The sequence below is a fragment of the Tursiops truncatus genome, chromosome 6 (assembly GCF_011762595.2).
Source record: "Tursiops truncatus isolate mTurTru1 chromosome 6, mTurTru1.mat.Y, whole genome shotgun sequence".
In the NCBI taxonomy this organism is placed as follows: domain Eukaryota; kingdom Metazoa; phylum Chordata; class Mammalia; order Artiodactyla; family Delphinidae; genus Tursiops; species Tursiops truncatus.
In genome coordinates, this window is record NC_047039.1 from 112995911 (window position 1) to 113019593 (window position 23683).

The window sequence follows — 23683 nt, forward strand, 5'->3', positions numbered from 1 at the left end:
GACAAGGAAGGAGTGGGCACATCACTCGGGGGACCTGTCTCGTGAGAAAAATCCTTTCAACCTCCTGCCAACTGAGACTTTTCCTAAAAGAGCCGCATGGAGGAAAGCTTTGCTGAGAACTCGGCTGCCACACGCGCACACGACCCCACCTTCATTACAGCCCGAGGCGCTGCCTGTAGTGTGACCACCCGTGGGACAAACGGAAGCCCTGTGTGTGGTCGCCACGCCAACAGCACAGGGGCAACCACCCCAAAACACAGAAGGCTTTTACCCGGACGTCAGTGCACGCCGCTCTGCGCTTCCCAGAAAGACTCGAGACACGTGGCTACTGCTACAGGCGGGACAGTGTCTCCAGGGCATCTGCTGAGCACTGACAGGGGCAACCCCCGAGTTCGGGCGGGCCAGGCTGGCGGCCAGAAGCCGTGGCAGCAACACAGCCGTGGTCACAGCGCTGGCACTGGGTAATAACATCGCATAAACGGTACAGAACAGTTACTGGAAAAACACACAACTCGTGGTAAATTGAACTTCACCTTTTTGTAATAAAAAATTAAAAATTTCTGTTGACTCTCTTTGAACACAACACAGACTAGGAACTCTTCCCCAACGGTGAGAGGAATTGGCGAGAAACTTCACCAGCAACTTCTAGAACCCTCCAGTGGGAGACACGCCCCAGGCAAGTCGTCTTCAGAGGCGGCTCAGGCCCAGCCCCTCCGGCCCCCAGGCCCGGACCCCGGGAGCCCCTCCGGGAGCCGCGCCCCCGCCAGTCCGGGTGGGCTTCCCGACAGCCCCCGCGCGGCGGGCCTAGCAGTCACTCTTCCAGAGCTTGATCGTCTTGTCGTTCTCCAGGGCGGCCGAAGCGATGATGTTCTCGGTCGGGTGACAGGCCGTCGAGATGACAACGTCTGGAAACGACAGCCGACAACAGTTCGTTCCTTGGACCGGGCCCCTCCCCACAGGGCCCTGCGCGCGGTGCACTCGGCAAACAGAGCCCAGGGCCCGAGCAGGAAGACGGCAGGGGCTCCCAGCCCAGAACCCAGCCCGGAGGCTGGGGCGCCGCACGGGCCGGGGGCACAGCTGGGGGGCCGCTGTTGGTCTCACGGTGTCAACACTGCGCCCTCTGCACCTGGACCAGAGCCCGGGGCTGCCCCCCTCCACCAGCGCTGGGCCCCAGGACGCCCCGAGGGGCCAACTCTGCGAGTCCACCAGGGCGGGGACAGCAGATCCCGCGAGCTGCCACTTGGGGCTGGTCAGGTTAATGCGCTTGTAGCTTTTAAATAAAATGAACCCCAGAATTTTCCCTGTTGCCTGAGTGGCTTCAAACAAGCCTCTGAGCGTCCTGCCCGCACAGCAGAGGAGAAGCAACAGGCCAACGATGGAGGCCGAAGGCCAGTACTGGCCTCCGGGGTCAGGCCCTGCTCCCAGGCGGAGCTGCCTTCTTAGGGAGGAGGGTGTCACTCTGATCTGATTCTCAACGGGCTCAACACCACTCTCCACTGAGCACGGGGGAAGAGCAGCGGCCCGGAGGGCAACCGGGGTGACGGCAGGCATCCCCGCTCCCCGCGCCACCTCCACGCAGGACAGGCCACAGCGCCCGCATGGGCTTCCTGTCGGCCGACAGGAAGAAGAGGTTAAAGGCTGTGGCCTCAGGCTGCGGGAGCCAGGACCAGACCACCCCCACCCCCCTGCCGCAAGCAGCCCCAAAACGGACAGCGTCCCCCAGTCACCCGCGGGCGAGGAGAGGAGGCAGCGGAGGCAGCCCAAGGTGCCCACGTGCGCTGGGTCGGGTTTCCCGGGGCACCAGGCGCAGGAGGGCGGCAGCACAGGTGCCGAGCTCACCTGTGTGGCCCTGAAGCTTCTGTACAATCTCCTTGGTCTGCAGGTTCCAGATGTAGACCAGGTTGTCCTCCGAGCCCGACACAATCCACTGGTCACAGACGAAGGGGGAGAGAGCAGGGTCAGGGCGCACATGTGGACGGACAGTACCCTGCACCCCACGGCACACCCGCCCCCGTGTGGGCCCCGAGCCCCTGCCCTCCTCCCGTGCAGAGGCTGACGCATGGCCCGCCACGCGTCTCGAGGCGCCTCTAGGACAGAAGCTGTTTCCTCAACTCCGTCGCCACGTTTGACATTTGCCGTCAGTCGTGGCTGGGCTGCTCGTCACCATCAGCTCCTCAGTCTGAGCCTGGGGGTTGGGCGAGGGCCGCCCGCAAGGGCAGAACCCACCGGGGACCGGCTCCCAGGAGGCCTCAGCGTGACCACGGAGCCTGCGGGCCCCAAGCAGCCAGGACAGGACACCCCAAAACAAGTGAGAGTCATCAGCACTTTGTGTGGCGTGACTTCATTTTGGTTAAAAAACAGGAAATTCCTGTTTGTTTTGTGGGTGAGAGTACAAGGCCCGTCTCAGGAAGGGGCCGGGAGCAGCTCCTGAGCTGGGAGACGACTTACCTTCCCTCCAGTGACGGAGAAATTAGCAAATATGCAGTACTTCTCATTCTTGTGGCCCGTGTACGTCTTCAGGCACTGAAACGGCCAGGGGACGTCAGCTCAGTCACGACCGCCCTGCAGCCCAGGTGCTGCCCCCGTCCAGGCATCTTACAGCGACTGGACGGCTCTGAAGAGCACCGGGGCCCCCCACCCCCGCACAACCCGCCCAGGTCCAGCTTTAACCCGAGTCGTCAGGCAACGTGCACCAAAGCAACGTGCAGAGCCGCTTCCTGGGCCCCTCCGGCCACAGCCCAGGACCCCACCCGAGCCCTCTGCGAGCCCCGCCCGCCGCTCACCTTGCCTTTGCTGTAGTCCCAGAGCTTCAGCGTGCTGCAAGGCAGAGGGGGCGGGTCAGTGCACTCCGCCACGGCCGCCCCACCCCCTCCGGGTGCAGGTGCCCCGCGCGCACGGCGTCCAGGGACCGTGAGGACACCCGAGCAGAGTGTGGGGCCTCCAGCATTTGTGGGTCAAGGACACTTTTCTAAAGGAAGCTACTCAGTGTCCCTAAGCCAGTAAGGGGTCCTCGCTGCTGCCAGAAAGGGACAGAAAAAGCCCCGTCCAGGGCAGTCCTTCCTCCTCCCATGGGGGCCGACCCGGCAAGCCCACTTGAGGGCAGCCCACGGTGCACAGGAGGCCGAGCGCCAACCACCTCCCGGGAGGGCGGCCGGTGGCCAGTGACATCTGCCCAGAAGCGTGTCGGGGGAGAAGCAGGGTGCCCGGGCAGAACAGGGCCCCGCACCTCGAGGCCACCATGCCCGCCACCACCTCAGACAGGATGGGCCACGGTGACCACGGAGCCAACAACCTGAGATCCAGCCCCCACACAGACAGGCCCTTCCAGCGTGGCACCCACGTCCGGAGCCCAGCCCCAGCGGGATGAATCGTCTTTCACGCTAGGAATCCGGCCCTGGGGGGCGACGGGCCTGGCCGCACGCCACGCCGGGGATGGAAGCACTTACTTGTCCAAGGTCGCGGCCAGGATGTACTTGCCATTCGGAGAAAACTTCACAAACGACACGGGAGGGTTGTCATCGTCTGCATGGAGCACAGAGACGGCTGCCAGCGGGGCACTGGCTCTCCGGGAAGGGGGGCTCCCTCACCGCCACCTGCGCCGACACCGCCCCTCGCGGGCGTCCCCCAGGGCCGGCCACCTCCCTCACCCACTGCTCGTGCCAGCGTGAGAGCCGGTTCTCCCAGTGACCCCATGACACTAGGGCTTCGGGAGCGAAGGCCCTGCGGCCAGTCGGCCTCGGGATCGCCTGCCTCACAGGAGGGAGTTTGCAAACACCCAGCTAAACCGAGAAACTATCCCCCTGAGAACACAGTGGCTCAGGCAGGCGCTCTCCGGTTGCATGGTTATAGCGGAAGGCGTGTAATTTCTCCCCGGAAACAACCCTGGCGACGTCACAGCGCACCCTTGCTCCCAACACTTGGGGTCAGAGCGCACGCCCCAGGGTGGCCCTGGGAAGGCGGGTCAGAGGCCCTGCCACCCTCTCAGCCGCTGGCACGGGAGCCACGCCCAGGAGGTGCTGGGGCTCTGTGACGGTCCCACGCCTCCTTGGGAGGAGGGTGTCCCTGCCTGAGCGAGGAGAGCCCTGGGCGTGCGCCCTGGGGGGGGCCAGCGCGGCCACGTGTCCCGAGCACCAGGCGCGGAGCAGCACGCGCATCACCACCTCGGGAGGCCCAGGCCTGCCCCCCGCGCACCGGGGGCCTCTGCTCCCTCCAGCTGGTCCCCGACACCGAAAATGCCACGAGAAGCAGGCGAGGGCCACCCGGTCGCCGGGCCACACGGAAGGCCCCCCCCCCCACCGCCCCAGCTCAGACGACAGGAGGCAGTGCCCAGAGGTCTAACCAGGCTCCGACGGCGAAGCACCGCGGGGCTGCCCATCAACGCCCGAGGTTCTAACGCCCTAGACCCGAGGTTAGAAACGGGACGGGACTCGGCTCCCCACCACCCCTCCCGGCCCGGCCCCAGACCGCTCGCTGCTGCCGGCCGTCAACCTCTCTGGCCTCGGCTTCCCACCCAGCTGCGGGGCGGCTGCAGGGACTGCCCGCGCTCGGCCGTCTGGGCACGAGGACACTTCCCGCCGGGCGGAGGTGGCCACCCAGGCCTCGGGGGGGAAGACAGCGCGACAGACACAGAGAGATGCCGCGGTCGGGGGAAGGTCGCGCGTCAGAAGGGTGGCCCCCCTCGCAGAGCAAGAAAACCACAGAGGCCGCTGTGTCCCTCCCCGGTTCTCCTGCTGAAGCCCTAGCCCGGCACCTGGGAGACAGCATCCTGGAGGCGGGCTAAGTTAAAATAAGGCGGGGGCGGGGGGGCGCCCAAGCCAGTCTGACCGGCGTCCCTGTCAGAGCAGGAGGTGGGGACAGCAGGAGCCCACGCAGCGGACGACCACGCGAGCGCACGCTGAGAAGGCCAAGGAGCGGCCTCGGGAGAAGCGGCCCGGCCCAGCCCTGACCCTGGACATCTGGCCGCCAGGGAGTGGGGACGGGTCTCTGCTATTGAAGCCGCGCAGCCCGCGGTGTCCTGTCACGGTGGTCCCAGCGCACTCTCACAGCCACGCTTGTTCCCAGGACAGCCGGGCACAGGAGGCTCAGGTGGGCGCCCCGCCCTGGCGGCCCTGCCTGCTCAACGCGACACTGCAAAGACCTGCCCGCCGAGTCCGTGACCGGACCCCTCCAGGGCTCCATCTCTCGCGTTGCCTTCCCAGGCCCGAGGCCACCCTCTGGCCACACACCCCCCACGCCCAGCAGCACCAGCTGCCGCCCAGACCACGCTGTCCTTCCACTCCGTGCCGCCTTCCCCTCCTCCCCAAGGCACAGCCCAGCCCCATGTGCAGAGACCTCGGGGCCCCTTGCCCACTTCCTCCCCCCCATTTCCGCACCCCCAGCAGACAGGGCTCACTGAGGGCAGGGGCTCAACCCCATGTGCTGAAGGAATGACCCAAGCGGAGGGTCCGCAAGGCCGGGGAGGAAGACAAGGGTCTGCTGAGCACGGGCAGAGTCCGAGGGTCGTGCGGGTCCTTCAGAGGACACCGCTGGGCAGCGCCATGCGAGGCCAGAAGGGAGAGCCAATCAGGAAGGAGCGGATGGGAGCCGGAACCGCTCAGGAGAGGGGGAGCCCTCCCAGAGGGAGTAGGTCCAGCGGGGAGAGAGGGAGGCTTCCAGAGAACCACACATGGAGGGCAGGAAGCGTGGGAGAAGCCGCCACAGCCAACCCGGCAGACTGTCCCCTGGGACGCGGCCCCCCTGCAAGCAGGAGCCGGCGGTACTCACCGATCAGTGTCTTCAGGCACTGGCCCGAGGCGGTGTCCCAGATCCGACTGCAAAGCAACGAGCACAGCAGGTGACTAGAAGCGGCTTCCTACTTTCCACGGCTCTCAACGCGGATGTTTCAGGACCAAGCCACAGCCAGTCCTATCTCGCTTTTCCAGTCACCGTTCACAACCACTCCCTTGAGCCCTGGGGACCAGAACGGGCGCGGCACGTGCAGACGCGTGTGCTCTTGCTGCCTTCACCACGGAGCAGCGCGCTCATCGCGACAGCTGGGACAGCCGGGGGGGGGGGGGGGGGGCGATGACCGGCCCTCTCCGCACACCCACGGCCGCGAGGCCAACAGCCCGACCTGCGTCCCTGCAGGGCTCTCCACGCGAAAACACGCCAAGCACACGGTCCCTGGGGCAGAGTGCTTTTTATAAAAACAGGATATCGTAGGCACTTTTCTGGACGTCCCCTAGTTCAGGACCAAGAGAACCCACTCAAAGGGCCGCTATTCCCCAACGGGACGCGCCAGGTATCCCGTCGCTGCAACCTCAGTGTTTCTGTGATTTCTGCCAACACAACACCCTGTTTTGGGAACCATGGCGGTGTATTTGCGCGGACACTTCTGGAGCACAGATGCCCAGCGATGGGGGCGGGCGTTGGGTCGAGGGCACGTGGGTTTTACAGGTAACGGGAACGCAGGGGTTATCGCCCAAGCGTTCACTGTCCCACCTGCAGCCCTTCGGAGCCAATCCCGCCCTGGGGGCCGCAGTAACTGTGTCTCGGGTTTTAACACCCAGAAACATCACTCCCCCACTCGCTGTTTGTTTTAATTCTATTGGCAGAGAACTCAGTTTACGCTTCTCTAAGAATTTTAAATTCACTTTATCTAGTTGGAGGGGTTCTAAATCGAACCGCTTACAGCATACCAGCCCAGGAGACGGGCGTTCCCCACCGCCAGGATGAGGACGTGCCTGGTCCCCCGTCCCTCCCTCTTTGCTTTGTGTCCCTCTGGTTACATTTTACCATTTCCTGAATACAGGCCTTGCTCTCTTGTTAATCGCATTCTAAGCACCCCGATGCTTCTGTGACTCTTACGGGGGAACTTGCTCTCATCCACTAACTGGTAGCTCCCAGGATAGCGAAACACTGTCAATCTGCAAACAGTGACCTCACCAAGTGCCCGTCCACGTTCTGTAACCGGCAGGCTCGGTGGCTCAGAGCCTGGGTTCCAGAGCCCGAGCTGTGCTCCGGACCCTGGCTCTCTCGCTGACCAGCTCGGGGATGGCGGGCAGGGGCTTATCCCTGCCTCAGCTTCCCAACTGAGGATCGGGGATGGCGACCATCCAGTACCCGAGTCACAGGACTGTTGTGAGGCTTAAATGAGTCCCTATTTGTAAAGTACAAATACGTGATTTTTAAGTTTTAAAAAACATACAGGGCTTCCCTGGTGGCGCAGTGGTTGAGAGTCCGCCTGCCGATGCAGGGGACGTGGGTTCGTGCCCCGGTCCGGGAAGATCCCACATGCCGCGGAGCGGCTGGGCCCGTGAGCCATGGCCGCTGAGCCTGCGCATCCGGAGCCTGTGCTCCGCAACGGGAGAGGCCACAACAGTGAGAGGCCCGGGTACCGCAAAAAAAAAAAAAACCATATAAATGTTCCACCTACAGAGAGATAAGTCTCTATCCAGTTTTCACACAATGACTTTATCTTCTTACCACGTTAGCTAGAAATTCCAAATAGCACCAAATGCTGAAGGAGATGGGCATGACTTTTGCCCGATTCTAGCAGAAATGGATGTGCCACGTTAACCACTTGCTATAAACGTGACTATTAAGTTTCTGTTAAACAGTCTGTGACACTGGCCTATGTTGCTGGAGTTTTCATTAGGAACGGCTGCTGGATTTTATCAGGTAAGAAAATTATACGGATCTCTGCCTCCAATTTCTTGGTATAATTATTAGATTTTCAATTTCCTATTGGTTGGCACATTACTACAATCGTCTCATGACTCACAAACCCACTTGGTCAGGAAATACTACTCTTCCACACACTGTGGACTCAGTTTGTAACATTTTCCTGGGATTGTGACCTCAAGTTTCACTAGTGAAGTGTCCTCCGTGGTTGTCTTTTTTGGACTAGCAGTCAAGCTGGGGAGTTAGGTCATGCTGGACCCAGAAATGAACCGGGGGCTCCCCAACTTGTCCTGCGGTCCAGTTCCAGCAGCCTTAGCAGTTTCTGTCACTTAACCCAATTCCAGTGTAGAATCATAGGGCCCATATAGTTTTCAGCCCTTGAATCGCTTTTTCCAATCTCCGCCATGGTGACCCCCTTGCTCAATTTAGGGAGTCGGAATTAATCCCCGTCTACACAGCCTGCTCAGAGGTGGGCCAGGCATCCTCCTGCTCGTCCCTCATCCCCCCGAAACTGCTCTTTTCCACCCCCTTTTTATTTTTTATTTTCTGGCCATGGGTCGCACCTTGGATATCAGCTTCCCAACCAGGGACTGAGCCCGGGCCACGGCAGTGGAAGCGCGGAGTCCTCACCGCTGGACCGCCGGGAATTCCCGTCCCCTCTCTAGTTTAGTCTTGCATGTTTCTGCTCTTTTTCCTTACTTAGGCTTATAAAGGCTGACCACTTTGTGGGCCTTATGAAGGATACAGCTTATTTAAATTTCCCTGTCACTTTCCCCTTTCTCCGCCTTCTAACTTTACAACTTTCCTCCCCTTACTTTTCTGGCCTGCTTTGCTTTCCCCTGACTTCTTTAGAAAGCTCTTAGAGGCAGTCCACAAGCAATTCTGAGAACGCGCCACACGCTGAAGAAAACCAGCACTTCTGCAGCAGATACACAGCCTGTGGCACCGCTCGGCCCCGCTAACCCCAAGCCCCTTGCTGTCGGAGTCGAAGCAGCAGGCTGGACTCCCTCACAAACACTTCGGCTCCCTGTACCCCTAGCTTCCCCACGGCAGCCTCGGGCGGCCGTGGGGCCTGGTGCCGGAGCTTTCTCAGCCTTCCCGTCAACTCCACATGCTGCATTTCCGTCACCGTCGCCCCGGCTGACACTCGGTCTCTGCTTCCCACCTGCCCGACCCCATGTGCCCACCCTTCTTTTCCGAGCCTTGACTCATTCCTTTGTCTTAGGTGTGTTTCTTGAAAGCAACAAGAGTCAGAGGGCTTTTAACCCAAACCTGACAGCCTTCCTGGGGGTGCTCAGCCCGCCCCCCCACGGTAAGCGCCCAGCAAGCACCCTGAGCTCCGTTTCTTCCACGGTACTCTTACACGTTATCACTTATGTTACTCGAGTTTCTCTACTTTATTTTCACTAAATGTAGACAAATTTTTAGCCACCCTGTCTTTCTCCCGTGTAGCTGGGAAGTCCTTCTCAGGCCATCGGTCCGGCTGGTGGCTGCTGCCGCCCCACCCCCTCCCCAGGTTCCCCTCCCCGGTAACCAGGTGAGCTGTGACGCGCAACCCGCCAAGCCCAGATACCTCCTGACGCTTTATACCCACGTGGGCCGCGTTAAATCTCAAACGCTTATCTCCGCGTCTTCCCTCGCGTCTCTTAAAGCATCCACAGGGCACTTACACTACCAGCGCCAAGGCCACGAGCGCGATCCGCTTAGACTGGATGTCCCGCCCCCGCCACCCTTCCTCCTCACCCTCCGTGACGGGACCTGTTTTCATCCACCTGTTCAGGACCCTGACGGCCCCGATGGACACTCTCGGACGTTCACGTCAGCACACCTTCCTTCCACCTCCCCACCAGCGCCACGAGCTTGGGACGCGCCCCCTTCAGGGTCCACGGGGAGCCACGTCCAGGACAGCAGCGCCTCCCCGCGTCTCCGGCTGGGGCCTCGCTGCTGACAGGAGCCCCCTCTCCCGGCCACGCTCCCCGCCACCCCGCCTGCCCAAGCCCCTCGAGGCAGACGCTTCCGCTGGACGCCCGGAGGCACAACGGTGCAAGGGGAAGCCGTTAAACGCTTGCTGACTCAACGAAGTAAAGCTCTTTCACTTACCAGAGACCATCGTAGCTACTTGAAACTATCAAGGATCCATCACGATTAAAATGAACCTGAGGATGAAGGAGCGGGAGAGGGGAAAAGAAACTTACTTTCAGAGCATCAACACAGACTGCGCCTCACCTGGATGGCCTTCCGTTCACCGGCCCCCGACAAAGGGACACGCACCCTGCTGCATTCTGAGCGAGCTTTAAGTTCTGATTTCCCAAGGATGCTAACGCAGACCACAAGCAGCGTGGATAAAACGGTCATTTTTACCTGGTGTCTCAAGCAACCGTCAGTTTGTTTCACGACGGAAGACTGAACCACAGAAAGAAAACCAACCCCGAAACACGTCTTGAGTATTTAAATCACAAACTCGACCAACCCAGACCTGCTGGCTCCGTGGAGGCCCCACTGCCCAGAGCGTGTCTGTGGACCCGCATGGCCGTGGGGGCAGTGGGACCAGGGCTTCCCCGACTTCCATCGAACAAGGCAGAGAAGTCAGGAGAAGGATGCCCGCTTATTCAGACACTCCGGAGCTTTCCCAGCCGCGTAACGCTGAGCACCCCCAGAATCACAAGACGGCCCGGTTCCTGCTCCGAGGGCCCGGACACCAACCCCTGCGACACTCGAGCTTTGCAGACGGGGCAGGAACAAGATCCCGGCTGCTCCAAACTCTGTGCCCGGGAAGAGGTGCAACGTCCAGATCGGGGGCCGGGCCCAGAAGCCGACCTGTGACACTTCCACCCCAGTTACTGTATCTGAATGCCTAACTGCCCACTACAGAGACAGGCGAGATACACCGTCTGATAAAGAAATGGCAACGTGAGCAGTCCCTTCCTCAGAAGTGGTTTGCCTTTGCCTTTGTCCTCTTTCTTTTTTCCAACTGAACCTCAGTGTATACAGAAGGAATCACAACGTCAGAAGTAGAGTTCTTCATCAATTCCCATCGTTTTCATTCGAGTCCTGGGCAGGAAAAGCCTTTTTACAACACACACCCCCCGCTGGAACGCCCTCTTTCCTGCTACGTGTGATGCCTGTCCCATGGGGGGTCGCGCCCCGGGTCAACTTCTCGGGGACAGGGCTGGGGCTGCCCGCCTGCCGCCACGGTTCAGACCAGCGTCTGGTCCTCACACCACTGACACACGGTTCACACACTCCTTTGCTATGCGCTGTCCCGTGTAGCAGCTCCCCCGCCCTTGACTCACGAGATGCCAGTAGCACCTGGTTGTTGAAAACCTCAACATCTCCAGACGGTGCCAGGCGTCCCCAGGGGACAAGCCCACGTGTAGCAGAAGCACCTGGAGGGCTTGTCAAAGCCCAGCGCCGGCCCCGAGAATCCGCACAGCTTGCGCACTCCCAGCAGAGGTGGTCCTGGGACCACGCTTGGAGAACCACCGTCCAGACTGTCGAGGGGCCCGTGATGGAGCCACGTGTGCCACTTAAACTTCTTAGCCACTGCAGCAGGGGAGTTAACAGGTGAAACAAACCTGACAGGTTTTTACTTAACCCAATATACCTGAAATACTACTTCAACACGTAACCGACACTAAAAGTTATAAACAAGACACTTTACGTTCTTTCCGTTGCACTGGATCTTCAGAAGCTGGAAGCCTACGTATTGCCCACTCCTGCATGTCTCAGCCTGCGGTGCTGCCGTGTGTGGCTGGCGGCCTCCACGTGGATGGCGTGGCCCGTGAAGGGCCGCCGTCACCGTCCTCGTCCTGCTCCCCCGGCGGTGCTGACGGCGCCCCCTCCCCCCACTCCTGAGCCACGTGCTCGTCAGCCTCCCGAAGCCGCTTTCCCTACAACTCACAGCAGCGGATCTCATCACACTCGTCCCTCTGAACCTGCAAACTACGATCTGATCCAAGCCCCTTCGCTGGGTGATGACGAGCTGACACGGGGCCCCAAAGCCTGCCCCACCAGGGCCGCGCTCCGCTCTGTTCCAGCCACGTCCAGACAGCACCGCCGGCACACGCTGGCAGACCAGCGCGCGGGTGTGAGGGGCAAGACGGCCAGAAAGTCAGTGCTACCCAGAAGGAAGGGGGGGCCAGACAGACCCCAGTGGGGACGCCAAGTCCCGACTCAGACGGACAGCCGCTGAGCTCCCTGGAGGTGACACCTGCAGGCGCGCCATGGAGGGAGAGAGTGGGCAAGTGAGGCAGACGCACAGGCCAGCAGCTGCGGAGAGGGGGCGGGAAGGATGAAGGGGACAGCAGGGACCTCAGGAAAGCACTGACATGGGGGAGTCCAGGCAGGGGGACAGCAGCTGGACTCAAGGGGGCGGAAGACTGCAGGAAGCCCACGCACCCTGAGGGCTCTGATCCCCGACTGGCCTTGCAAAGGCTGACCGCTCGCAGACCCGGTGCTCCCCCGACACCTGCCCGCAGATGCTGTGGCACAAGCGTGCAAGGCTGTTCAACAGACGTGCGCTGCACTTCTCTCCATAAAGTGCAAGTCACAAGCCAGCGTCCCCGGGGGGACGACGAGAGCATCGAGCGCCTGCAGGCACAGAGCCGGAAGGTGTCCGAGACCTTTCTGCGGTGCGCAAGCTGGAGCAGGATGCCGCTGTCCCGTAGCACCACCGCCATCCGACAAGGCGGGGTGGGCTGGAAAACACGCACTTAAAAAACCGAAACCCCCAGACGGTAGCTGCCAGCTGCGCGCAGTTGCCTCTGAGGATGGGAGCTCAGAAGACTCTGATTTGCTACGCGCTACGTTGCCTCTTGCCTTTTTTAAAAATAAGCACACATTACTTTTGTAAGAAGCAAAGACTTTAAAAATCCTACCATCGTTTGCGATCAGAGCCCCATCCCTGACCACTGCAACACAGACAGAACTCTTTCAACTCATGGCCTTCACTCCGACTATCTCCTGGTTACTTCACACATGCCCATTTGCGGCCTGTCTGGAAGCCAGCTCGGCTCAGACGGGGCCCCCAGCACAGAGGACAGAGGAGCGACGGCACAGACTCAGGAGGGCCCGGGGCCCAGACGGCAGGGGCGCCTTCCCCGCAGCCGCAGGCACCGGCCGTGACACAGGGCCAGCACCGCGCCAGGCAGCCTCGACCAGCACACGTTACGCGTCCCCCAGGGGGTCAGGGCTCTGCCCACGGCCCCGCTGGACAAAGGGCTTCCAAGGCTGAAGCCACTTAAAGTCACTCACCTCCACAAGCCTAGAACCTGAGGAGGACCATGTCCTCGTTAACAGAGAACAAACTATCTATACGTGACCCCTTCCACTTTCCAAAAGGCAAACCTGGCTAAGAAACCACTTCGGGCCCTTCGCTGGCAAAGAAATACTTTGGCCGTTTGTAAATGGAGCCGTTTATGACACGCACGTAGTTTAACCCCTGCCTGTTCATCCTGTGCGCTGGCAGCAGCCCTGGACCGCGCGTGCAGCAGGCTCGCGGGGCCCCACCTTCCCACCGCCTCCCCCACGACTGGGCCACCCGGCCCCCAGGGCCCTCTGCCCACCCACCCAAAGGTGGCTCCACGCAACACCCACGCCGCCCGCGCTCCCGCCTGCTCTGCAAGCCTCCGGGCGGGGCCGCCTCCCCGCCCGCCTCCCACGGGCACGGAACCCTGAGCCCAGTCTCCACTCGTGGCCCTGCTGTCGGGCGAGCGCCGCGACCTGGCTGGGCGGGGGGCACTCACGGCTGAGACGGGGTCCGAGTGCGCGGGCAGGGTCTTGAGGCACTTCCCCGTCTTCACGTCCCATATCCTCACGCTTTCGTCAAACTGGAGACAGAGGGGCAGGTGGCAGTGGTTCTCCGGGGGCTCGGACGGGACAGACTCGCTGGCCCCCGAGCCCCCAGAGCAGCCCAGGACGGCCCCCGGTTCACCCCCGCCCCTGGGGAGGCCCCAAACTCACAGAGCCCGAGACGATGAGGTTGGACTGGGGGTTGAAGTTACAGCAAAAGACGTAATTGCTGTGTCCCTTCAAGGTTTTCAGACACTTTCCCTGAGAGGAAGTGTTGTGAGACTAAGTCATTCCCAGTGGTTGTTTCTTCAAATGTCAGCCGTCAGGCTAAACCCATCAGCAGCTGACCCGCCACAGCTGTAAAGCCCCTCTGACGACAAGCACGGCTGCTCCCCAAACGCAGTCCCACCCCGAGCCCCTTCCCCAAACGCACGCGCTTCCCAAGGAGGGGCCCATGCGGCTCACCGAGCTCACGTCCCATATCTTCAGGGTTTTGTCATCTGAGGCAGAAACAAGGAGGTTAGAATCTGAGGACCACGCCACGTCAGATATTCCCTGGGGGAGGAAACACACGGTCACAGTCACTACCTCGGCAAAACGGGATTGGCCAGCAAAAGTCAAATCCTCAACGTCCAACTGGGCATAACTGAGCAGGCCACGCCCTCTGGTTCGTGCTGACCAAACAGCCTGAACCCGCAGGCCGGGCCCAGAAGCCTGGTCTCCGTGGCTCTGCCAGGCCTCACAGCTGGGCAGAAACTCATCTGGTCGAAACTATTTGCTTGAAAAACAAGAGGCGGACTTCCCTGGTGGCGCACTGGCTGAGAATCCGCCTGCCAATGCAGGCGACACGGGTTCGAGCCCTGGTCCGGGGAAGATCCCACATGCCGCGGAGCAGCTGAGCCCGTGAGCCACAACTACTGAGCCTGCGCTCTAGAGCCTGTGCGCCACAACTACTGAAGCCCGTGTGCCTAGAGCCTGTGCTCCCCAACAAGACAAGCCACTGCAATGAGCCCGCGCACCACAACGAAGAGTAGCCCCTGCTCGCCGCAACTAGAGGAGGCCCCTTCACAGCAGTGAAGACCCAATGCAGCCAAAAATCAATTAACTAATTAAAAAAAACCCAAGAGACAAGTAACTATCCCAAAAATTGGGGGCAGGGAGGTTCAATCTTAACCTGACAAGCCCGGAGATGGGCCCCAACCCACGTCCAGCAGCAACTTCGGCCCAGGTTGAGACCTACCAGCTTGTGACCAGAGATGGTTTTCTCAAATTTCCCATCGTATGCTCCCCAAATCTTAATGAGTTTATCTGCAGCTGAAAAAAAGGAATGAAAAGCAACTGAGGTCTCCAGTCATCCAGGGGCCAAAATCTGGGCTGCCCACAACACAGCCTCCCCTAGGGAGCCGCGGTCCTCGGCACCCACCCCCAGGCCTCCCCCCTGGCCCAGGCCCGTCCCTTCAGAATCACAACCGGCACGGGCACATCGAGGGGACACGCAGGGAAGCCCCAGGGGCACCTACACGAACTCGCCAGCCACTCCCCATTCGGGCTGAACTTCACGGAGGACACAGCTTTCGTGTGGCCGGCCAGGGTGAACTTCAGAGCGTAGTTTGGTTTGACAGGTGTGGGCTGTTCAAGAGAGAGTACTAGTCAGCGAAAAGTAACCACCACTGTCCAAACCCATTGATCGCCAGTGTGGAGCTGGCGCCCAGGCCGAATTTCACGCTCACACCTACCCTGTGACGGCGCTTCCCAGAGCCCTCGTCCAGCGGGGTGCACCCGCCTAACCCCGGGCTCCGCGCGTCCCCTCACAAGCCCTGCCTCTCCTGAAGCCCCCGTCACCCAGGCCGCCCTCCAGGCAGTCCCGCCAGTGCAGCTGGAACCTCTGGCAGCCCCAGCCCTGCTTCGGCAGCCCACCCACCCGAGGTCAGGCTCCCCGACGCACACCTGAAGGCCTGCGCCCTTGGTGAGAGGCCCGCCTGCGGTCTACAGGAGGGGTTTGCACACCCGCCCTCCGCAGGGAACTGTGCGGGCCAGGGGCGAGGTGCTGAACAAGAGGCATTTCCCAGGTCCCACACAGACTCTTACGATCAAGACCAAGGATGCGTACTGCTGGTGAAGCCCCCTCCCCAGGTGACAGGTTGGGAATCCCCGACACGGCCCACATCAGCACTGGACTGGCTGGGAATGTAGTTTGGAGTAAAAACTGGCAATATTTAAGTGGGGGGTGGGGAGGGGAGGGGAAACAGTTCCGGGCGTGAAATATTCCCAAGGGTCTCCCAGGCTTCGTGCCCAGGAGCCCGCAGGGACGTGCCTTGCTCTGCGTGGCCGACGACGACGGGGTGGGCTGTGCTCGGGCGGCCTCAGCCTCGGGCTTCTTCTCCTCGGTTGCCATGGCTCTGCAGCCCACCAGGCAGGGCGACGCGGGTAGAGAGTTCACAGCTCCGAGTGGAGGACGCACAGTGGCAAGGGCTGTCTGCTAATCCAAACCTGCAGTGGGGGACCGAGGCCAACAGACAAACCACACTTCAAAAATTAATTTCCAGGAAAAAGAATTTTAAAAATCTGACCACCTCACTGAGCCCTGTAGCAGGTGCCGTTCCAAACTAAGGGTCCTCTGCACGTAACTCCTCGCTAGTCCTTTGCAGGTACTCTGCTGCTCTCATCCCTTCTGTGATCAGAGTCCAAGACCCACCTTCAGGGGTGCTTCCTATCTTGTTACCGCATGTCTGAAATGCAGCACAGTCCAGGCAGACAAAACGTAATTCTCTTCAAAGAGTCCTTGATACATTTAAAAAAAAAAAAAAATCAACCAAAGACTTCTTGTCAGGAAGCAAACACGCCAAATTACAGGAGACTGAGCTACGGGGTGCAGAAGTTTGGGAACTCATCCAAATCCTTAAATGCATCCCAAGTGATGCAAAAGTGCTAACAGCCACGTTTGAAAACACAAGAGCAGGCCCCAGTGGTCCACACCTCCCGGGGACTCCAAGGTCACCACGTGTACGCGGCAGACACAAGGCTGCTTCCAAAACGCTAACAGCCGAGAGGTTCTCCATCCCTGGTGAAGCAACGACAAGACACAGCCGGAAAAGCACAGACTGGAGCCAGCCCCGCCTGCTGGAGTCGCCAGCGCTAGGCTTCCTAAAAGCAACCTGAAGTACGCAAGGACACTCTGCAAGCAAACTCACTGCAGAGGAGGGAAAGAGACTGCAGCTCAATTGGGTTTCGGCATGAAGACGGGAACCCCTCAAATGCTGCATGGTAAGAGACTGGTTTCCTCTATCACAGGACTAGACTCCGCGACTTGGACACGTGGCACAGAAGCACACCAGGTGACGCTGAAACGAGGGAAGGCGCCTTTCCAGAGGAGAGCCACCAAGACATCCTGCAAGCATCACTGGCCAGCCGACTCCCGGAAGCTGACACCACCGTTAATCCAACGCGTGCACACCTTGTAAATTCTAGCTCGGCGCTTAAAACTGGAAGCTTGCACGGGCTCCTTGTCGCACCAAGGCGGGACAGAAGCCATCAAAAAGAACACGTCCCCAAGTCTTCATCCAAGAGGAGGGGAGCGAAATCACAATGCAACACAGCTGTGCAGAGCACCCCGTGAGGCCACAGCGGGTTACCTGCAGCAAGGATCCCGGCCCAGGAACGGATCCTGCAGCACTCGAAGCCCAAGCAGTAGGGTGGGGTAGGGGAGGGGCAGGTCAATAAAGCTGCGGCGGGGGCGGGGGGGGGGGGGGTGCTGGCACGAAGCTGGCGCTCCGGAAACGCTGCCTACCTGGTGATTAGCTTTAGCGCAAGCAGGCCGTGCCAATTAACCCAGGTGCTGCCTTCCCCTGGGTGGGCCGGACAAGTGGGGGGAAAGGAGCCAAGGACGAGAGCTGGATGGTCTGTTTCACAGAACCTAGCATCTGAGAAAGGCAGACCACAACTAGGGCTGAGAGGAGGGAAGCCCGGGGCGCGTCCAACCTAAACACCAGTGGGAACTGAAGAGGCTCCACGTGGGGTGGAAAGGGCAGCCCAGAGGCCTGAGCAGCTCCTTCTACAGTAAAAATCAAGACCCGCCAGGAGGTGTGGTGTGACTCCCGCAAACTTGCTGCCCTCAGGTGAGGAGCTGGGGATACATACAATAGGTGGTCTTACAGAAAGGTGCCCAGCCCCTCCCAGCTCAACCCCTGCCAGCAAAACATTAACACACAAAAAACCAACACAAAAATTCAGCAAACTTTTAGAAACACAACTTCTCGACTCAACGTTTGCAGCCGGCCTCCAGATCACTTGCTACCTGCTCCCTCTTGGGACCTAGGTGAGCCACACCACCCAAGGCTGAGCGTCCGAACTTCTTCGGAGAGCTTCGGAGTAAAATGCAAATTACTAGGCTCCACCCCAGAGACTGGGCCGCTGGGTGTGAGAAGACTGGCGGTAACGAGGCCCACTGAGAGCGAGGGAACCCGGCTCTCCGCACCCCACCTGGATTCTCAGACACGCGGGCGTTCTGGCTTACCTCTCCGCCTCCTACGGGGCCGGGCCAACCTCAGAGACAATGTCGACAGCGGACCTGGGCGGGTAGAAACGGGGTGAGAGGACTACCAGGGAGCATCTTCCACATCCCCCAAAATGGCTCTCGCAGGCCAGACTAGAAGGGGTCTGAGACTCCACAGCAAGAGCGTGGTGGTCTCTCCCTTCATGCCGGCAGCCCCGCACCCCTGGGGCCCCGGGCTCGCGCGGGGGGAGATGGGGCCTGGCTGCCCCCGGCTGGGGGTGAGCAGCTGGTTAGGGTGAGGGCGCCTCTGCAGCAGAGAAGAGCGGACAGCGCGCCACATCCAGGCACTGGATGGCTCGGTGGCCCAGAGGTCTTTCTCTGGAGGCAAACGGGGGACGCACGCCGGCTGCAGGAGGAAGTCGCAGTCCCGGGTCCGGGGGCTTGTCACCTGACCGCTGGGGGCGGGAGAAGCCGGGGGTCCCCGGGGCTCGGCGGTCCGTGCGGGTCCGTTTGGGGCTGGTTCGGGTCAGGGGAGGGGGCCGCCGGGGCCCGGTCGCTCGGCGGGGAGGAGGGGCGCAGAGCGGGCACCCGGAGGCGAGGCGGCGGGCGCGGGGCTTCTGCGCCGGGAGGCCCGGCGGGGCTGAACCGGCGCCGGGCCGGGCCCGCCGGAACACGTGCGGCGGCGGGCGGCGCGGGGGGAGCTAGCGTCTGTCCCGGTCCCGCACCCCCGGGGCGTGCCTGCCGGCCGGGCGGTCGCCACTTACCTGCCGGGCGGCTGGGGGACGGGGGCGGGCGCTCAAGGCTTCGCGTCGGCCGCCGCCTGGGCGGGAGCTCAACTAGGCGGTGCGGAGAGCAACAGTGCGCGTGCGCGCGCGCGCGGGGCGGGGACTGCTGGGGCGGGGCAAACGCACAAAGCCGGCCTCTCGGAGGGCAGCTACGGCGAGCGGAGAGGAGCAGAACGCCTCGGCATGGCTCAACGCCTTAAAGGGACAGTGTGCTGCCCGTGCCTCCTGCTTACAGGCGTTAACCCCAAAGGTGGCCGGTTCCAGCCCTTCTCCTGCACTTTCTGAAAACTGAAGTAGGAAGAAGATACATAGAGGAAATGCTCATGTGCCCCTCGATTGTCCACATCCTGAGCTCGCCCTGCAGCAGCGCCCAGGGAGGAGAGAGCACCCCGCCCCCGAGATTCGCGGGGCGGCGGGGCCCTAACGTTTCTCCTGGGCTGGGGCACCTGTGCGGTCGCGTCCCTCCGTCGTCGCGCACGCTGGGGAGCGGCGGCTACGGCGTCCAGAGCGTCCGACCGGCCCCGGCGGTGTCTCCGCGTGGCGTCTCCATTAATCTCGGGACACCCCCGTACAGGGGCCCTTACCTTCCAAGTTTGAAACGAAGAACCTGAGCTCCAGAAGGTTCAGAACCCGGGCTCTGGGAGCTGCGTCCCCCGCACTGCGCCCACCAGCTCTCCCGCAAGGCCGGCGGCCGGGTTATCCGGGTCTTCCCGATCCCTCCGTGCGGAGAGCCCGCGGGGCGCACCTGCTCCCTCCTGAGCCCCCAGCGCGGAGATGCGAACAGTCACTGCGTGCGGGCTGCTCTGCTGTCTGCAGGGTGACGGCCCAGACAGGTATTACCACCTCCAGTTGCAAGTGGGGAAGGGGAGGCCTGGAGAGGAGGGCTCAGGGACACAAGGAGAACCCGGAGCCGGCGTTCTGACCCCAAAGCCTGCGCATCCTCACCCCACTGCCCTACTTCTGCTACCCACAAAGGTCTTAGAGTCGTGGATGTTCTCCGCAGCCCCGTTCAGGCCCGTGGGTAGAATAATATGCAGTGTCTTATTTCCCAACTAAAAATGGGAACACCAAATATGACACAGGAACCCGTGCAAACAAAAGGACAGCGCATTTTAAACGGAAATGACCAGGGAAAATGAGTTGTGTGGCTGTCATAGATACAGGAGCCACGATTGACAAGCCGGCTGGAGTGCCCCTCCCAAGAAGGATGCGGGGGGGGGGCGGGGGGAAGCAAAGTCCCAGTTTGGCCCTGCCCGGCCGGATGTGGAGCTCTGTGCCCTGCAGCCCTAGTCATCTTAGGCCAGGTGCCCTGGAGCATGAGGCCTTGACTACAAAAGGTAACAAAATCAGTTCCGGATGAAAAAGGGTATCTGCATCCACCAGGCTGCCTGGGCCGGAAACAGAGCCCATTACGCAGACCGCTCCCTCACCTCTCAGACAGCTCTTAGAGCCATCCTCTTCCCTCCCTCCATCCCTACCCCAGTCCCACCTCCCAGCTGGCCTCTTCCAAACCTCTCCGAAGCACTGTCAGAAGAACTTAAAAAACCCCCGGTCTGATCTGTCACTCCCCAGTTTACGACTCAGAGCCGGCTTCCCATTGCCCTCGGGTCCAAACCCAGTCTCTGCTGGCGGGGTTTACCAGACTGGCCTCCCCCTGTAGCCTAATGCCACCCCCAAACTGTGCACCCCGGATCCCAGCCCCAAATCGGAAGTACTTCCTGACCCTGGAACTCAACTCAAACGAGGCTCCCAGGTAAATCGGTCTTGCCTTCCCCCCCGCCCCCAGGAGATAGAGCCTTCCAGTTAAAATGAGAAAATCTTCTAAATCTGTTGAGTGTTTTTGCGGTCATAGCTAAAATCCTGAAAGCAAATAACATAGCCAGTAAAGCAATTTAACAAAAGCAGGTGATTTGTTTATTGTCTTAAGTTTTAAATCCTTTTACAACCCTCCCCAAATGCGGTCAGGCTCAGAAAAATCACAAGTGGAAAGGGAAGGGAGAATAAAAACTAGAGAAGGAGAAAACATTTCGGAGATTTGTCTTTTAGAACATTTATCACTGTGCTTTGGCCAGCGGCAGCTAATTGGCAAAGGAACCTGTTTCCGTGAACGATTTCTATAAATACAACACATCCAGGCTGTCCCATCAACCAGACAACCGGAGCATGTCTGGGCACCTCCCGACTCACCCAGCTCCCTCCACCAGGCTCCCCTGCTCTCAGGGCACCCTTCCCACCGACAGCCAACGTCCATCCGCTTGGGCTTCCTCCCCCGAGCCCCAAACCTGGTGAGTCTTCCTGGCTACATTTTCACGGCTCCCAGCTCCTCCTCAGCAGAAACACTCTTCTTTCATCGTAATTCCTTGTCCAGCGTCTCCTGGCTGAGCTGCGTCGGGGTCCTCATCACAGCACTCTGCGCAGGTGGCCCAGGATGAGAGAAAGCACCTGCGTGCTTTATTCTTTAGTAAGTTTGTTACATGTTACCTGCCTGCACCTGCACCTTCACAGCAAGCCTGTGAAGTAAGTGCCTTTATTCCTTTTCACAGTGAGGAAACTGAGGTTGAGAAGCTTCCCAAGGACCCATAGGCGGTAGGCGCAACCATGGACTTCAGGGCTGGAAAGGCCGAGGCTGCACTCGCAACCACCATACTACACAATACACACCCAGTGGTGCTTATCGGATGGACGGCTGGATGGATGGATGGTGGGTGGATGGATACATGGACAGATGGATGGATAGATGCCTGCATGGTGGATGGACGGGTGGATGGATGGATGGTGGGTGGATGGATACATGGACAGATGGATGGATAGATGCCTGCATGGTGGATGGATGGATGGTGGGTGGATGGATACGTGGACAGATGGATGGATAGATGCCTGCATGGTGGATGGTTGGGTGGATGGATGGATGGTGGGTGGATGGATACATGGACAGGTGGATGGATAGATGCCTGCATGGTGGATGGACGGGTGGATGGATGGATGGATGAATAGCAAAGGAACAACCTATGTCAACGGGAGCCGTCAGTAAGGGGCTGCGGAAGTGGCGGGGCTGAAATGGAGAACATCACCTTCTTATAGGACTTGAAGCTTTTGAAAAACCGTATTTTGTCACCTAGTGATAAATATTTCATCAGGGACAGCACTCGATCAGGGCTTGCCGGGAGGTGACAGAGGAACAGATGACGCGGCAGACGTGGCAGGAAGGCTGTGATGCTCCCCACAGTGGGCAGGACGCTGGGTGGGCAAACTGGCCCTTCACTGGCCAGGCCCAGAGCTCTGCATTCCATGGCAGTTGATAAGGGAGGGTCGTGGAAGACGCCCAGGACCCAGGGCTTGCGGGCACTGCCCACCAGATTTCCTGACTGGACGGGCCACCTCTGCTGGGCCACATTCCAGGGAGCTGCTGACGCTGCCCGGAGACCCCAAGGCTCCTGCCAGCCAAGGTCAGTGGGGTTTTGTGTTAAAACTCCTTTTCCCCTGGTAACTACGCCAGGGCAGCTGGTTTGGGAGACTCTGTCCCCCTTTTCCCTCCCTGATCTCTGCTCTCCCTTTCCCCACACCTCCCACCAGTCCATCAGGACAGGCAGTTGCCCCTCGACCCCTGGGGCCCAGCGGCCCGCAGCTCTCAACCCTGGTGCCCAGAAAGCCACTTCTAGTCCTAACTGTGCCACCCTCCTTCTCTTCCTCCCCTGGCCTCACTTTCCTGGGTACAGAAAGAGCAGATTAGACAGCAAGAATACCAGCTTTTGACATTGACAAGATTTCTCCTGGTGTCAGCTTCCCTCCTTCCATGGCCTTTGCCCAGCGTAGCCCCCAGCCCCACGTATCCTTCCTTGTCTCCCTTCCCCCTCCCACTGGCTAGGAAGCACCCCTGCATGGCCTCTCCTCCTGGTGCCACCCTCCCTGAGGTCAGCCCTGTAGGTTGCTCTCCCCAGGGAGACTGACCATCCAGTTTGCCTGGCACTGTCCTGTTTCAGAACTGAAAGCTCTCATCCCCGGCAGCCCCTCCGTCTCAAGAAAGTGGGGACAGTCACCTGAAGCCACCTCCACTTCCATCACTCCTGTGGGCTCATAGGAGCAGGGGTGGCCCGTCCGGGCTGAGATGCCTGCTGGGAGGGGACACAGTAGGGGACAGACCCTCCAGATGAATGAATCCAGGAATGTTCGATTTCACTTGCCGTTGGATTTAAACCTACTCTCACTTGTTGGAAAGTCCCCACCACGAAACCCCTCAGCCTCGAGCCTCCTGCTGGCTCCAGGCCTGGGTGCCTCCGGGTGGGCCCTCTCCAGGTGGAGCGGGGCGCTGCGGGCACCGGTCTGGCCCGGAGCCAGGCTGGGCGGAGCGCCCGGCAGGAATCCGCGGAACGCGGCTCCCACTTCCAAAGCCAGGCCCCACCTGTTCCGGTCTGCAAATGGTCCGCAAATGCTCCTCCCCGCCTCGGCCTGGGTGAACTCCCCCTGGTTAGAGAGGGTCCCAGCAGCGAGAAAAGAAACAGCTCCTGTGACAGGCAAGGTGGAAATCAGAGGCCCGCAAAAGCCAGGGGATAGTTTTCAAAGGCTCTAGAGGTGTTTTCCGGGTTGGCGGGGGTGGGGGGAGGGGGAGCCGGTGTGGACTGTGCAGCAGCGGCTTATGGGGGCCCTTTTTAAGCGATGTGAAGTTGGCTGCTGGTCTCCCACAGGTGTTTCCCCGGTCCTGTCAAACTATTTCCATTTGTCCCTGTTATAAAACCCACTGCAGCTGCCCTTCCTGAGCCCCTAATGTGTGCCTTTCTGAGTCCTCCTGGCCTGAGGATTATAAACACGGTCCCCTTAAACCCCAAACGTGGTGGTAAGCTATTCTGAGGTTCACAGATAAGGAAAATGGAGGCGCAGAGGGTCCCAAGGCCAAAGCGAATGGCAGAGCCGGGGCTTGACCCCACCCTCGGCCTTGAGTCTCCCGCGCGTGCCACCA

The 23683-nt window shown here is 60.5% G+C and overlaps 1 protein-coding gene across 3 annotated transcripts; it reads right to left on the minus strand.

Annotated features, from left to right (window-relative positions):
• Window positions 1-518: 518 nt before the first annotated feature.
• Window positions 519-18863, minus strand: WDR5 (WD repeat domain 5). Of its 3 annotated transcripts, XM_073806766.1 has the most exons (16): window positions 18709-18863; window positions 17966-18019; window positions 16148-16233; window positions 15767-15942; window positions 14973-15081; window positions 14693-14766; window positions 13918-14007; window positions 13624-13713; window positions 13407-13490; window positions 9763-9818; window positions 5764-5810; window positions 3447-3522; window positions 2784-2817; window positions 2449-2523; window positions 1840-1927; window positions 519-905 (listed from the first exon to the last, which is right to left on the minus strand). In XM_073806766.1, the coding sequence occupies exons 4-16, from the start codon at window positions 15845-15847 to the stop codon at window positions 805-807; spliced, it is 1005 nt and encodes a 334-aa protein (XP_073662867.1). In that variant the 5' UTR covers window positions 15848-15942; window positions 16148-16233; window positions 17966-18019; window positions 18709-18863; the 3' UTR covers window positions 519-804. The 3 variants fall into 3 exon arrangements, with proteins under 3 accessions (XP_073662867.1, XP_033714884.1, XP_033714885.1); XM_033858993.2 differs by lacking the exon at window positions 16148-16233; XM_033858994.2 differs by lacking the exons at window positions 16148-16233; window positions 18709-18863 and adding an exon at window positions 18393-18621.
• Between the last annotated feature and the right edge of the window lie 4820 nt (window positions 18864-23683).